General features: G+C 36.4%; 1 protein-coding gene across 2 annotated transcripts; it reads right to left on the bottom strand.

Moving 5' to 3' along the window:
- Positions 1-6,183: 6,183 nt before the first annotated feature.
- Positions 6,184-12,791, bottom strand: LOC148939230 (uncharacterized). 2 transcript variants are annotated; one of them, XM_089106527.1, is made up of 4 exons: positions 12,744-12,791; positions 11,184-11,427; positions 10,475-10,603; positions 6,184-6,249 (listed from the first exon to the last, which is right to left on the bottom strand). In XM_089106527.1, exons 1-4 carry the CDS (start codon positions 12,762-12,764, stop codon positions 6,224-6,226), a joined length of 420 nt encoding a protein of 139 aa, XP_088962653.1. In that variant the 5' UTR covers positions 12,765-12,791; the 3' UTR covers positions 6,184-6,223. The 2 variants fall into 2 exon arrangements, 1 of the variants encoding a protein (XP_088962653.1); XR_016143513.1 differs by lacking the exons at positions 6,184-6,249; positions 12,744-12,791 and having other exon boundaries at positions 10,496-10,603; positions 11,109-11,266.
- Between the last annotated feature and the right edge of the window lie 1,419 nt (positions 12,792-14,210).

Below are 14,210 nucleotides of genomic sequence, written 5' to 3'. Positions count from 1 at the left end.
TCTGGTTCTTACGACGTCGTTGTGAAGATACCGGCTACTTTGATTATAAACCTACAGATTTTTATTTGGCTGTTAAAGAAAGTGATTCTTCTTGTGAGAATTTTGTATGTGACATTGCTTCAAATAATTAAATTGAAACACTTGGATTTTATAAAATGAATCAGAGTAGTATTATTGACTTTACAAAGAGATTTTAAAAAAATGCAGTTACACTGTATTTTAGAAAAGGTGACCTTGATTTTGTTTGTCAAGATGAATACAAGTGGAATCCCGATGAGCTGTTACCACTTATCGTTTCTGATGATTACCTATACGTAGAAGAAAAAAATTTAAAAAAGAACACAATGTTTTGTACAAATTTTACTAATAACCAAATTTCGATATATTTTTAAGGTATTTCACTTTTAGAGCACCGAAATTTATATTATAGAGTTAGGAAAGAGTATTTTCAACTAGAAAGCCGTTGAATCAAATATTGTCACTATAAATCTTGATAAATTCCATGTAAGTATGTCCACGACTTCGAAAAATAAAATATAATAGGGCATGAAAACCACAGCTTGTCGTTGATAAATCTTATAGCCGCTTCCGATTTTGAATAATAGATTTTCTCCTCTGGTCGAGAAAATTTTAAATGTGAGTTGTGTAGAATGTATACGGTAGGCCAAGTGGATCAAAAAGTTATATATTGCTTCTTGTTTGAAAGATGCATAAAAAATCTTTACCATTGGTGGACTGCTTTTAACAATAATAATGGTATTGTAAACAAGTTGAATATACTCCAAAAAATCTGAAGGTATGCAATAGGAATTATATTTGGACATGTAGGGGTCCATATTGAATACACTGATTATTTGATTCGTGTTAATGGCGCCAAGTCTAATAAAACATTGCCGTCAGGGGTAATTTCCCAATAGATTTCAAATTGATTTAGCGAGATGAATGCAATACTTTCCTCCAATTGCTTGGCACAAGTACACTCCAAACGTACATTACCCGTTTGGACAATATTCATACCTTGAGTACCAAACAAATCCAATGCAATGATGCCATGAGTTTTCGCAAACATTTCTTCACTTATACCATTTTCGAATAATTAGGAATCTCGCTCTAGGGATTGCATTGTCAATTCATACAGGGTTATGTAAGATTTATCAAAGCATAAATTATAAAGAGGAATTCCATCTGCTTTACACTCAAGCGATGAAAGTCCAAACAATTCAAATTTATGTGGAGAATCTGTCCATGATGCAACAGCGCTAGCACTTTTACAAAATCCATTGCCAACTTTAAAGGAATTTCGTTATTGATAAATGATGAATCGGTGTAGGTACACGTACCTGCAGCAATATGGCATTGATTCTTGATTGTATGAGGCACGAGCAATTTGATATTATTTCCAGCAGCTCTTGATTTTTCAATAGCCAAAGCCACAGTACTCATAACTTGGTGTTTTCGCACATGGAGTATTGCCGACGTGAGAGAGCCTGTTAAATCGGGTGCAACGCCTAGTAATTTTTGCATATTATAATTGGACGGTTCTAGTTATAGCTTTATATCAATCTTTACGGTGGGAGGCAGCCATTGAGGTATATTAAATATCTCATGATTAAGTTTCACAATTAAATGTAAATCTTTAGTTGTCGCATCTCTAAGGATATTAGTGACGTCAATATTTGTTTTATATTCACAGCCCAGTGCTTGTCCCCTCAGCAGCTTATAAGACATTGGAGTAATCGACATGAATTGTATATAACTTGCATAATTTGAAATATTATTGCTCGTGCTCACCACTGTTCCATTTATGTAGACAATTATTTGTAGAAATAAATTGTGTACACGATTTTCGTTAGATAACCCCTCGACCGCACTTGGTTTTTCATTGTTATATTTTTTAACAATGACATTTAAATCAATAAATTTCGAAGTAAATTCTATGAAATAGTCTATGAAATTGTAAATTCTATAAAATAGTCTATGAAATTCTATGAAATTGGAATAAATTTGAAAATTGACATTTTCAGAGAGCGGTTGTTGCGGATAAAATTGTTCATAATATCCATGTTTTACACTGACATCTACAGTTTCTGCGTTGAAAAGATTTAGAGATGAGGCAACTGAAGGGTTGGAATCTTTCTGTGGTAAATATAGCATTTTCTAAGAAAAAAATCCTTTGCGGATCTTCTTATTTTCTTTTTTGATACTTTGCACTTCTGGGGTGTGTTGAGATTGATGAGTGATGAGGTCTTTCGCACCCTTTTAAAACATTTTCCGCGTTGTTTCAATCGCTCACCAAGGGATCGCGTGCTCAACCTGATATTTTGTGAAAAACTTTCTTGAATATCCTTCCAAGAGCCCCTATCATGTGGTCCAGGAGACGGAAAATCTGGTGCAACCAGGGCAATATTTTTTAGCCAGGGGTAGCACAGAGTGAAACAGCTTATCAAACCAATTGCCGAGATCATACCTGAACATTGACGAACGACCCCTGTAATAGCCCATTCCATGACCCATCTGTCGTGGTCCAAGAGTAGCAACATAGCAATCAATATGAGGACATACAAATTGAGTTCTATTAGCCATCTAACTGATTGGGATGAAAATGACTTGTAATTATAGCCAAACCATTTATTATTGATAGAGGATCACCCAATTCACTTTTTAATGTTACCTGGCAGAGCTCCAGATTCAAACTGTTGACTGGAATGCGTTGAAGGTGCTTTAAATTGTAGTGGTGAATGAGGTCATTAGAGGCTTTTTGTTCAAGAGCATATAGGAGGGGGACATTTGTATTACCGACTCTTGATCTCTTGATAAAGGATGCATACAGAAATATACAAATATCCGAGGAGAAAGCGGATGGATACTCTGCGTAAATGACACGATTCATGCCACTAAGGCTTCCTGCACTTTTACCATTTATTATATTACGTTTAAAACGAAGAAATTCTCTTAGATTATCTCAATTGTCAATGGGTGAACTAATGTAAATTTTACCCTCTGCCTTTGAATAGTTGAATTGAAAGGCACCATTGCTACTATATGAAATTTTTTATTGATAGCACGACAAAAATCATTCATACTCCTGAGCTCATTATATGATAATATGACAAATGGGTAGTCGTATGAACTGAAATTTTCAATTACATATTGATCGTTAACGACTGGCCAATCATGTGGTCTAATTTTTATATCAGATGTACGACCCTTTCTTAAGATATCATATGTATTTTTAAGAATACAATCTACAAGAGCAAATTCATACCTTCCCTCGAATTTTATGGCAGGGATAATTTTGTCCTAAACTTGCTCGTTTTTATTCAAATCGTCATAAAAAGGATCGGAAACAATGGACATGAATGTCACATAAAAACCTTCAGACATTATGAACGTCTCCAGCGGATATCCACGAATCAAGATCAGAGTTGTATCCTAGCCTGCGAACAAGCAACTGTCACTCGCCCTTGTGAGTACGACTCTTTAATACCTTTCTAATTTGATAGATTCTAATATTTTCAACTTTTTGCAATTCATAGTCATTAAAAGTGCCAAGAATCTCTTCATCTATCATATCACGAAGATTTAATGTTCAAGACTTTTGACACTTTAAAAAGATCAGTGCTTCACAAATAATTTTCCTCTTCAAAAATATTTCTTGTAAGATTGATTCGAATAGTACCCATTAAAACTTAAATTTTAAATTTGTCACCAACATTAAATTTTTCTTCCCCGCCTTTTCATTAGAATATTGTTTAAGAAAAAGTAAATTCTGACTGTGATGAACTTCAAGAGGGCGAGCATTGGACAAGGATCGATGAAGATGTTGATTATAAATTTACATGATTTTATCCAAATCATGAATAAATGCAGCTGTATTTATCAATGTACAATACCTTGAAATTAAAAGTCGAATTGTTCGTATCAAACGTTCAGCCAATGCCACCTTTATTGCAGTATGAATATAATAGGGTAATGTATTCTACTTCAATAAAACCCTTCTTAAATGTGGATTAACAAATTCACTTCCACGATCTGTTTGAATTTTTTATACGAATCTTGTTCAAAGATGGAATCAAGGGCCTTACCAATTCCATTCACCCTCTTTTACTGCAATGGTACTGCATATGCATAGCGACTAAAATACTTATTGTAAGTAAAACATATTATTAGGGTTTATTATGACGTCTTTGAATCGCGTCTAGAGTCAAAACATCTGCTTGTACTATATGCCGAGGGTAAAAGCTTTAGTTTTTCGATAGTCACGACCTCTAGTCCTATGATTTCGATGAAGAGTATAACTAAATTCTTTTTGTAAATATTATTTTGCTAGCTTCTTTTTAATTCCACTAATCTGAGCAAGTGTAGTGAGAGAACTAAGACTTCCTGGTTCACTAATATTTTCATAAACACCTTTCAAAACTTTATCCATTTTGAACTTAAACGTGGTGTGAAGCGTCCGCTACCCTTTTGCAAACTGCCGGGTGAGTCAATACGTCATCGCTTTTGTCTAGCTACCACCGGCGTTGTCATTAAATTAATGTTTCTACTAGGTGTACTGGTATTTTGCAAGAAAGATTTAAAATCATTATCTTCTAACTTTAATGTGGTTGATGGACTATGTTCTTTTATTTTTTTTTTTTTAGAATTTGCTTATTGTTAATAAGACTTTTGGGAAAATTTGATGACTTTAAAAAGTTATATGGATTAGAAGCAATGGATTCAACTCTTTTAATATTTGAAATCAGATCCAATAACAAATCAATTAGATTGTAACTCTTGCCCTCGATTATAATTTTAATCTTTTTCACGTCAATTTGTTCATTTTCAGCGAGGTAGGTCAAGAATCTTTTACTTTGTTCACGATAGGATGGAGGCAACAAGTCTACAACACTTGTTAATAAATCTTTTTTTTCGGTGTTTTTATAGTGTTAAAACTCACTATTTTCCGAAGGTTGATCAATGAAATTTACTTTTTAGTGGTTTTTGACTATAAGAGTTACGTTTTTGACAAAGTGTTTACAAGTCCGGCTATCGATAGTAACAATGAAAAGAAATTACAACCCGCCTGAACAAGCTGTTTTCTTTTACAGTTTGTTTTCTTTTTGAAAGCTAGAGCACGCACAAGTGACCAATGTTGCTTTGTCTGTTGTCTGAAACCATCTGATAGTTAAACATTACCTTCCATTAAATTTAAACAAAGTTCAACAAGAGATTAAGAACTTTCTTTTCAATTCTTTCCTAAGTTGCGAATTTGAATTGGCTAATATGGAAAATAAATGTCGATGTTCTTGTAGCTTGTTCAACGTCATGATAGCGATTAATTACCTTTTTACTATCCATGGGTAAATATACAGCAATTTCATTTTCGAAAATATCAGTGAATGCACGCAGCTCTTTGAACGTGTTTTAATTCAAACCATAAGGTTTATTAGTAGCTTGATTGTACCCAAAAAGTAAAAATTTGGGTTCTCCATAATGGATTTATTTTTTTAGAGTTATAAGAGAACTTGAATCGCAAACAACTCTATAGATGATATAGTAAGTGAATTCAAAGCAAATGAGCTCATATATTTACTCTGATGAAAAAGATTATGGAACATGACAGTTACAGAAATTGTTTCGTGATGGGACCGGACCGTGAATAATTGTAAGTTTTCCTGTCACCATTCTTTAATAGATTCAGCTAAATCGTCAATAATCAACCACGAGTTTTGCGTAATACTAGTAAACACGATTAGTCCTTGTATTAGTTCTATGGTCGGATCAATATTCTTTATTTTGTTATAAATTTTTTGCCATATACAATAGCAATAATAGATATTTTTTGGATTCTTTAAAAACATTTTATCACGATTTTTAATTATTTTCGTTAATAGTGTTGTTTTGTCATACATGGGCGGTCCGCAAAGAAAAGATCTGAATGGTGTTTTAAATTGATACAAACTCCTCCAGATTCAAAATGCAACTAACCAAACCTAACCTCAATTTGTTTAATATATACTCAAAGGAAATAGTATGTACATGGTTTCTTTAACTAAGAAATACAATACAAAATTTTAAAATAAACACTTGAATGTATTTGCAATGAACTTAAGAAATAAGCACATGAATATACTTACAATAAACATTTTAAAACACTTGAATATAGCGCTTAGCCGGTTGGAACGCTCCTCCGGCTCCGGCAGTGGCCAGCGGATGGTACCCGCGACGAACGATCAGACATTCACAGCGGCCAACGAACGCGATGGGCTAACAATAAATAAATAAACACTTAATAAACTATTGAAAATAATCTCTTTGCGCAATCAAAACAAATTATAAATATGTTAAACACTTGAAGAAATGTCTAGATAAATAAAGGCAGTGCTGAGCTGGCGAAGGAAAAATGGTTCTCCTCCTCCCACAAAGCCCCCCTCCCCCCAAGTATAGGGCTATCTCCTGACCGAGTTTTTTCTATAATCTACACACTCAGCTCGATCTGAAATAAGGTGCTGGCCATGTGGTAGTAACTTCCCAACGTCCACGAGTACATATAAGTTGTCGATGTGGTGGACCTAGCATTTTTCTCAACCCGAACTGTAAAGTTTTTATATTTTAAAAGAGTGAATGGCCATGGCACTCACTCTGCAACTATATTATTTTATATACAGTTCCTACAAACTTTCATAAATTTTCTTTTACATAGTATGATGGCACCCCTTGCTGGCTTTTTTGGTATTCTCATTGTACGTTTCCATACAGTACACCTTTGGACCAAGAAAGACACCACGGGATACCAAGTCGCTCCCCGTCTCAGTTTTTACTTTCAACAACTGACTTGGGGCCTGGAATTTCACCAGCTCCCGATAGAGGGCCTCATTTCAGTTTGTATAATCCATCCGGGAGCTAATATACTCTCCATTTTCCAAATCATGTAACCGATCATCTGTTTTATTTTCAATAGGAGTGAATCGGCGTCTCCATAATACACCTACTTGTCCCACCCCGGCCATTGGCACTAACACACATTGTAATATAACTCCAAATTGAGTTTTTTTCAAAATTTATAAAATGGACTGCCAGCAGCAGTCCATTTAGTTAACTGAGTTTAGTCAAAATTTATAAAATGGACTGCCAGCAGCATTTCATTTAGTACTACATTTCTTCTTTTTCTATGCAAAAGGACCATATTGGAGTCTATCATCGTGAAATTTGTGAAGTTTGGATCTGCAATGATTCAGGCTGATTATTTTGGGTCTGTTACAACGTCACAACCACCCCTGTTGTGCATGAAGTTTTGGGGACTCAAAGAGACCCTAGGCACCAATCTAATCATGCATGGAAAAATAAAGTCTTTTACTGAGTCATGAAGTTACATAGGTATTTCGCCGTCAATTTCAAAAAACATCCTTGTGGTCCATTCTCCTCAACAGTGGGAATTTTGGTGAAATCTGGAGCAGAAGGATCTTTAAGCCATTGGTAATTCCCCCACGGCAAATAAAAGTCAGACATTGCCGACGGATATAGGAAATTCATATCCAAGAAAACGGCGTTCAACTTTCACCGATGCGTTGTCCAGTCGGGTTAGTTTCAAGAATACGAACCAAGTGGATAATATTCCCTCCCTCACTGATCTCTCTACAAACAGGTGCTGATCCATGTCAGCGATCAGACCTATTTCAGCTTCACTAATTTTTAAAATTAAATCCAACACCAGATGACGAGTGGAAGAATAATGCCCCAAATCCAACCCAAATTCTTCGTGAATTCTGTCCGCGCTTTTACAAACAATATCCAAAAAGATCAAAACATCACTTGCCAGGTACATTTTACAATGGTCCCACCAATTTTTAACGCCTTCCCTTTGCCCAAACCTCTTGACAAATTAATAATCAGCAGTAATGCATTGAATCTCTCAAAGTGAATCATAAAACCTGCGATGGGCGGTAATTTTTCTCCCATAGCCTCGAGGCAGAGCTGTAGTAGTCGTACAAATATGCCCTTACACTTTAATAAATCATATAGATCCTCGTCTGGAAAGTGCTGTTTAAGGAGAGGGAATCTATTAAAATTGTCGCTTCCCTGTACTTGAATCAATTGACTTAGACATTTGGGGAAGAAACTCAAGGAACCAAGGAAACGGATTTTATTCAAGTACGCTTTACCATTATCAATTACTTACCGTTTAAATTCTAAGACTAGTAACTTTTCAGATGATTTCGGTATGATATTATAGGAAAAAGAACAATCTACCCTCGCAACATATACAAATTCCCTATGCACAGTTGGAATTGTGCATGTAGATCGGTAAAAAATATTGCTAACATTTAAATTATACAATTTATCTGCAACCCCCCGAAATTTACTTCCCCTTGATGACATTTCCTTCGATAAATGATCATGATTGTGGGCTTTCGCATCCTCCTCATTAATATTTTTCTTAGAAACCCAACAAATATTCAGTTTTTTAATGGCCATCTTGTCTTCTGGTGATGGATTAATTTGATAATATGTATGGCGCAGGTGTGAAATCGCCTCATTTGCTGTTTTAGTAAGTGTAACTATAGCAGTGCCAACACAATCCTCCCCGCGAAACGTCTCAACACAATCTACCAGTTCCATGGTATCACTTGAATCTCTTCGTGCAGACGCAAAAGAGATTGCAATGATTTTATATTCCTTAACACGATTCAAATTTGACGGGTCGGACACATTCGTGAGTGCAGCATCAATATCCAATGACACCTTGTTGCTCTGCAACAGCGTGTTCTGAAAGCTTTTGAACCGCAAGTTGGCATTGTCCCCAGAAACTGTTTCCACCTACTGGGACCCATGACGCTTACAGTGTTTCAAATAATTTTTTAATTTTAATTCGCTCTGAAATTCGATAGACACATTGGACAGTTCTGAAAAGTCTTCTCTTGATTAAAATTTTTACCCTCACCTAAAACCCTGCTAATATGGGGGGGGGGGGGGGTAGGAAAGAAATTTACAATTGTGTCAGGATCTTTGGCTGGTTCGTAAAGAAGCCATACCCAGTGTTTCACTGATTCAATTGACGGTGGCCTTACGGAATATATTATTACCCCCTTTTTATCGCCAAGCTCTTCTTCTTCATATTTTTCGTCAAATTGTAAAACTGTAACCCCAACTTTCAAATGTTCATTAGTCCTTTCAAAAATGTCAATCTCCTTTGGCGTAATTGGATAGTGCCCTTTTAAACAATTAAAATCTACTTTAGAACATTAAAACCCTCCCCACCGTCATTAACTGCTAAACCATCCAAATATGTCTTACTAGCGTAATCTTTCCGGGTTTTATGTCCCGCCACAATGTTGGAATAATTTAAACACTCTAAGCCCGTGTCGAAAATAAATCATTGTGTTCCCCTAGTACCCTTTAAATTTGCATTATATTTTGCACCCCCTGCACCTTCCCACCCCTTAAAACAAATTCCTTTTTAAACTTTTAAATATTTAATTCTATTATTTTATGAATAAAACCACCAACCCACTCCCATTTTCATTATATCCCTCCATCCTGTTAAAAGTTTATCCTACCCAATCCAAAAACACACACTAGAAATTATGAGTCCGGATGAAGCTTTTGCATTCTTATTTGTATGTGATGCTCGCAAAACTCACCGAACTTGCATTTAAAAAATTATTTTAAGCGTGATGGATGCTTTTATACTGTCCCGTCCACCCACCTCCTGCATATGGTTTTCGAGAAGTGCCCGACTCGAGCTTATGTATGAGTGTGTTGTTTCAGTTGGATTCGTATGGATACTGCCACTTGTTAGGGAATTGAAATGGTCACCAAAATCAGCCCGATACATGTGAATGTTGAGGAAAGAGGTATCTGCTTAAAAAACTCTGGTAATACAGGGGGTGAAGCCAGAATCACTTTGTTACCCTAAATCATTGTCCATGGCCGGCGTTGTCTCGACCTCGCTAGTTGGCAAGTCTCTGACCTATTCAAAATCTATATCAAGGCTAAGACCCCGCACAAAACTGTCTAAATTAAACTCAGTGGCTACATTATCTGGACTCACCCCAACACTTAAACCCCCTCGTGTTCACTTTCCAGTGAATTGTCACGGAATTGAGGTAGTGGCAGCAATATATTTTCCAGCGATGATGCTGAGTGAGCTTAAAGGAGTAATAAGAGCATATTAGCTCCCTGGAAGGTATTGCCGAGTTAAAAAAAGAAAATGAGTATAGAAGTCATAATAGTCACTAGACTCCATCATTGTATTATGAAAGGGTACCATGAGCCAATGAACTCATTGAACACCCCTCCTCGTTGGAATGCATCATTGTATTATGGAGCATAGAAGGGTACCATGGCCTTTCGAAGTCAAAAATACCATACTACTTGTAGGAATCATTGTATCATGAGGCATTGAATGGTACCTTTGGTACTATAACCCCTATACCCACACTACTGATAAACCCTTATAAATGTATTTTAAAAAATAGTCATGAAAACTTACCGAAGGGGGATTTGGCTCTGGCCATTTGGCAATAAAGGTATTGGCCCAGGCCATTAATTCCTTGGAGGCTTCCTCTGGGGCTGCTGGTCCTACCCAAATGAATTGGGCAAGGAGGCCTTCGATCTCGGCCTAGAAAAAAGAAAAACATAAAGTTTAGATATGAATGGAGCTAACAGGGTGGGGGCAGATGACTACCCCAAAAAGCTAGCGAGTAAGCACTCTTACGCTTAACAAGTTGAAAAACAAGCTTATTTTAGTTATTTCTGAGGGGAAGATTGTTTTATAACTAGGGCGAAGGGAGCAAAGAACCTGAAAAGACATAGATAGTCTAGAAAAGCGAAAAACCCAATCAAACGTTAAAATGGTGAAAAATGAAATTCTCCCTGTGGGGGGCAGAACATTTTAAAACTAAGGGGAAGGGAAGCATGGAACCTGAAAAGACAAAGGTATACTAGAAAAGTGAAAAGACAAATATAGACACTTAAAAGACGAAAAGAAGCCTTGTTTAGATATTTACATAACTTGTTCCTGAGACATAGAAAAATAGCGGTAAGACAAAATTAAAGAGTAAAAGGCTCTCTGACATGTAAAAAAGAACTCAGCTTTATTAGGTTAAATAAAAAGATTTCCTTACATCTTCAAATTGCGCCGATAGGAAAGCACCACGGTCTTGTAAGGGCAGCGTAGGGGGGGGGGGGGGTTGTGTTACCTTGCTCGACAAGCGACATCATGGTCTTGCATGGGGATTTCAGAAGGCTCGGCCGTTTAACTGTCATAAGGCACCGGTCTTGAAGGCTCGGTGACTTCACCTTCTTGCGTGCGGAGCACAGATGGGACAGCATTCCTCCTGCGGGGTTTTGGGGAGGTGGATGAGTCAGCCATCTCCATTCGTTGCACAGGGTTGGGTCGTTGCCCCTTGCCCTCTTGTTTGGAGGAGGGAGAGCAGGAAAATTCTAGAAGAAAAGACAAGATTTAGTATAAAATACCGCTCTCTTCTACAGAAGAAAACAAAAAGAAGAGAAGAAGAACAAGATTTATTGGAAAACATAGTTTTTTCTCTATAAGACCCCCCTCTGGCATTTAAAAATGTGGTATTATTTGTATAGGGCTTGGATAAAATCTCACTACAAAGGACCAATGGTATAACATCAGAGCTAAGAGAGCACTATAAAGGTATAAAATACAACTAATCAAATAATCCAGGTATAACAGCTTTCACACTCGAGTTAGAAATGTACTAGAAAAAGAATAAACCAAGTTTAATAGGCAGAGTATAATAGGCTTCTAGGACAGGTCTCTTTTTCCTTCATCCTTAACCATTTCAACATGACAAAAAAGTGAGTAAACTATACGAATTTCTTATAAAAAATTTGTGCTCTAATGGAAAATGCAAGAAAATAAATATTCTGTAGCCTTAGGATTGAAATAAATGTTCCTGTTTTTACCATTTAGAAAAAAAATATGAATTTGCTACGTGCCTAGAGATATAGAGCATTTAAAGCAAAAAGAGCTAAGGTGTATATAAAGCTATAAAAAACTAGTAGTATTTGTCTAGGGCTTGGATAAAATATCTACTCAGGTGCAAATATTTAGACCATCTAGCTAAACTAGAATTATAGATGAATAAATACTTTTATTATGCACCTCATTCTCTGTTATCCCTCCTTACACGCAATTTCAAACTCTAATATCAGACTAATCATATAAAATGATTCGCTCGAATAAAATCTATTATATGACAATTTTGCAGAGAATAATAGAGAAAATAGCTTCCTAGAACCTTTTTTCAAGAAAACCCGAAACAGTAGAATCAGCGAGAAATAAATACTAGGTTCATTGAAAATGGATCACCCCTCGTAAGGTATAATTGACAGCAAGCCAGTCCCTTTCTGGGCGAGATTAATTGTTTACAAAGATTCCCTTTCTACATTGAGCATATTCACAGCAGATGCCAATTTTAGACAAGAGGGCCCGTGAGACATTTGATTTTGTTCCTTGGTTTCAATGCATGAGGGAAAAAGTCACATACTTTGTGTGAACGAATAATTCTTTTTGAAAGGATTAATTGTTATCGAATGGGGGGGGGGGGGGGGGGGGGGTTTGGTTTTTACACGGCAAAAAGGGGGTAATATAAGCTTTAAAACGAGTATAGACGATGTGGTATGTGTGGAGGGGTTTTGAATGAGGAGGGGGGCTAGGGAATAGAGGCTCACCCTCATTTAGCGAAAACCTGGAGACAGGAAAAGTTTTAATTGAGAAAGTAACTTACTTCTTGATATGAACAAGACATATTCGCTTCTTTTAGAGTTTGTTGTGTCACACTGCAGCTTCAAATGAATACTGTTGCTGTTTTGTTCTTACCCTGGGTATTTATACAATTCCTAGGACACACATGGATCTGCACTCCTGGAAAGCCCTCTAATGTTTTTAATAGAAAAACATCGTAGGGAGTCTTGCCAGCTGGGAGGTATGTTTAGACAAGATTCCTTACAAACTGGCCATCTAAGGTTTTTAATAGATAAACGTCGCGGGGAGTCTTGTCAGCTGGTAGGCATGCTTAGACAAGATTTTCCTATAAAATTGGCGTCTAAGTTTTTTAATAGAAAAAATAATAGGGGGATATAGAAAGAGGGCTGTCTTAACAACAGCTGACCATATTGTACAGGTGCGAGGGACTCCATTTGGAATTTCCTATTATTAATATTTTCCTATTATCCCAACCACACTTCAATTAATAATCTAAAAAGAAACATCCGGGGCTCTTGCCTAGAAACAAAATTGTGGCACCTATTAGCCAAAAGAGGGATGCGCTGTTAAATCCTCTTCTTGCACCGATGAACCATTGGAAGAAAGGGGTAGCGGGTATTGGTCTCTTTAAAAGCAGACTGGAAATACCACTCCGAGCTCCGACTCCTTACCATTGATATACCACTATATCCACTGATATTAATCCACCGTTTTACTAAAACAGTTTTTCATTTTTTAGTTGTCGTTGTACATATCTATTGTTAAAATAAATTCTTGTTAGGGATACTTATAAAAATGAAGAATCGTTATGAATCAACGAAGTATCATGAATTAATAACACGAGAATTATTTTATAATCTGTGTCTAAATCGAGGTTCTATTATCACTCTCTGCATTCCATGAAATTTTCAAGCGGCTTGAAGTAAACAATTCGACTTTTCCAGATAAAAATCGTTACAACTTAATTTTTTTTTTAATTTGCTATTCTTATTACTGTTTTCTTTATACAATATCCTTATCCTGAGAGTTTCCAACCGATTGGAGAAAAAACATTTTGTCCATTCTCGGGGTGTCAAGAATACTACTTCCGTCACTATTTACAACTCACAATGGCATTGAGTCTCCTGGTTCTAGCACAACTGAGGACACTCCTTCTTAACCTAATACATTCGAATCTCTCTATTCCTTATAATTTCCCTCGAGGTTAAAATATCTTTCAAATCCATTATTATGACCTCTTTTAATACCAATTGGCGAATACTCACTTTTTCTTCAGTCCCAGATAGATGGCCCAGAAACTTGGGAATTGTTCGAAAGAATATATACCAATTTCCTTCCGTCTTTTGACGCATCCACGTTTCAAAGTCAGAACCTTATTTCCAGGTCATCCACATCACACCCTGAGTTCGACAAGGGTTGTGCAGATAATTGTTTTGACTACCGTGTTCAACACGGGCGAATGTTTTCTCAGAGTCCGTATTTAATCATG

This window comes from Artemia sp. Qi Xiang Cuo, chromosome 21 (genome assembly GCF_049724085.1).
Source record: "Artemia sp. Qi Xiang Cuo chromosome 21, ASM4972408v1, whole genome shotgun sequence".
Taxonomy (NCBI): Eukaryota; Metazoa; Arthropoda; class Branchiopoda; order Anostraca; family Artemiidae; genus Artemia; species Artemia sp. Qi Xiang Cuo.
Note: the sequence above shows the minus strand (reverse complement) of the source record. Positions and strands in the feature narration are given on the sequence as shown.

Coding starts and splice junctions, on each gene's coding strand:
- LOC148939230 (XM_089106527.1), bottom strand. CDS start 12,764: ATGTCTTGTTCATATCAAGAA. Junction 11,428..12,743: donor TGTCTTGTTCATATCAAGAA/GTAAGTTACTTT, acceptor CTTTTCTTCTAG/AATTTTCCTGCTCTCCCTCC. Junction 6,250..10,474: donor CAGAGCCAAATCCCCCTTCG/GTAAGTTTTCAT, acceptor ATTTATTGTTAG/CCCATCGCGTTCGTTGGCCG.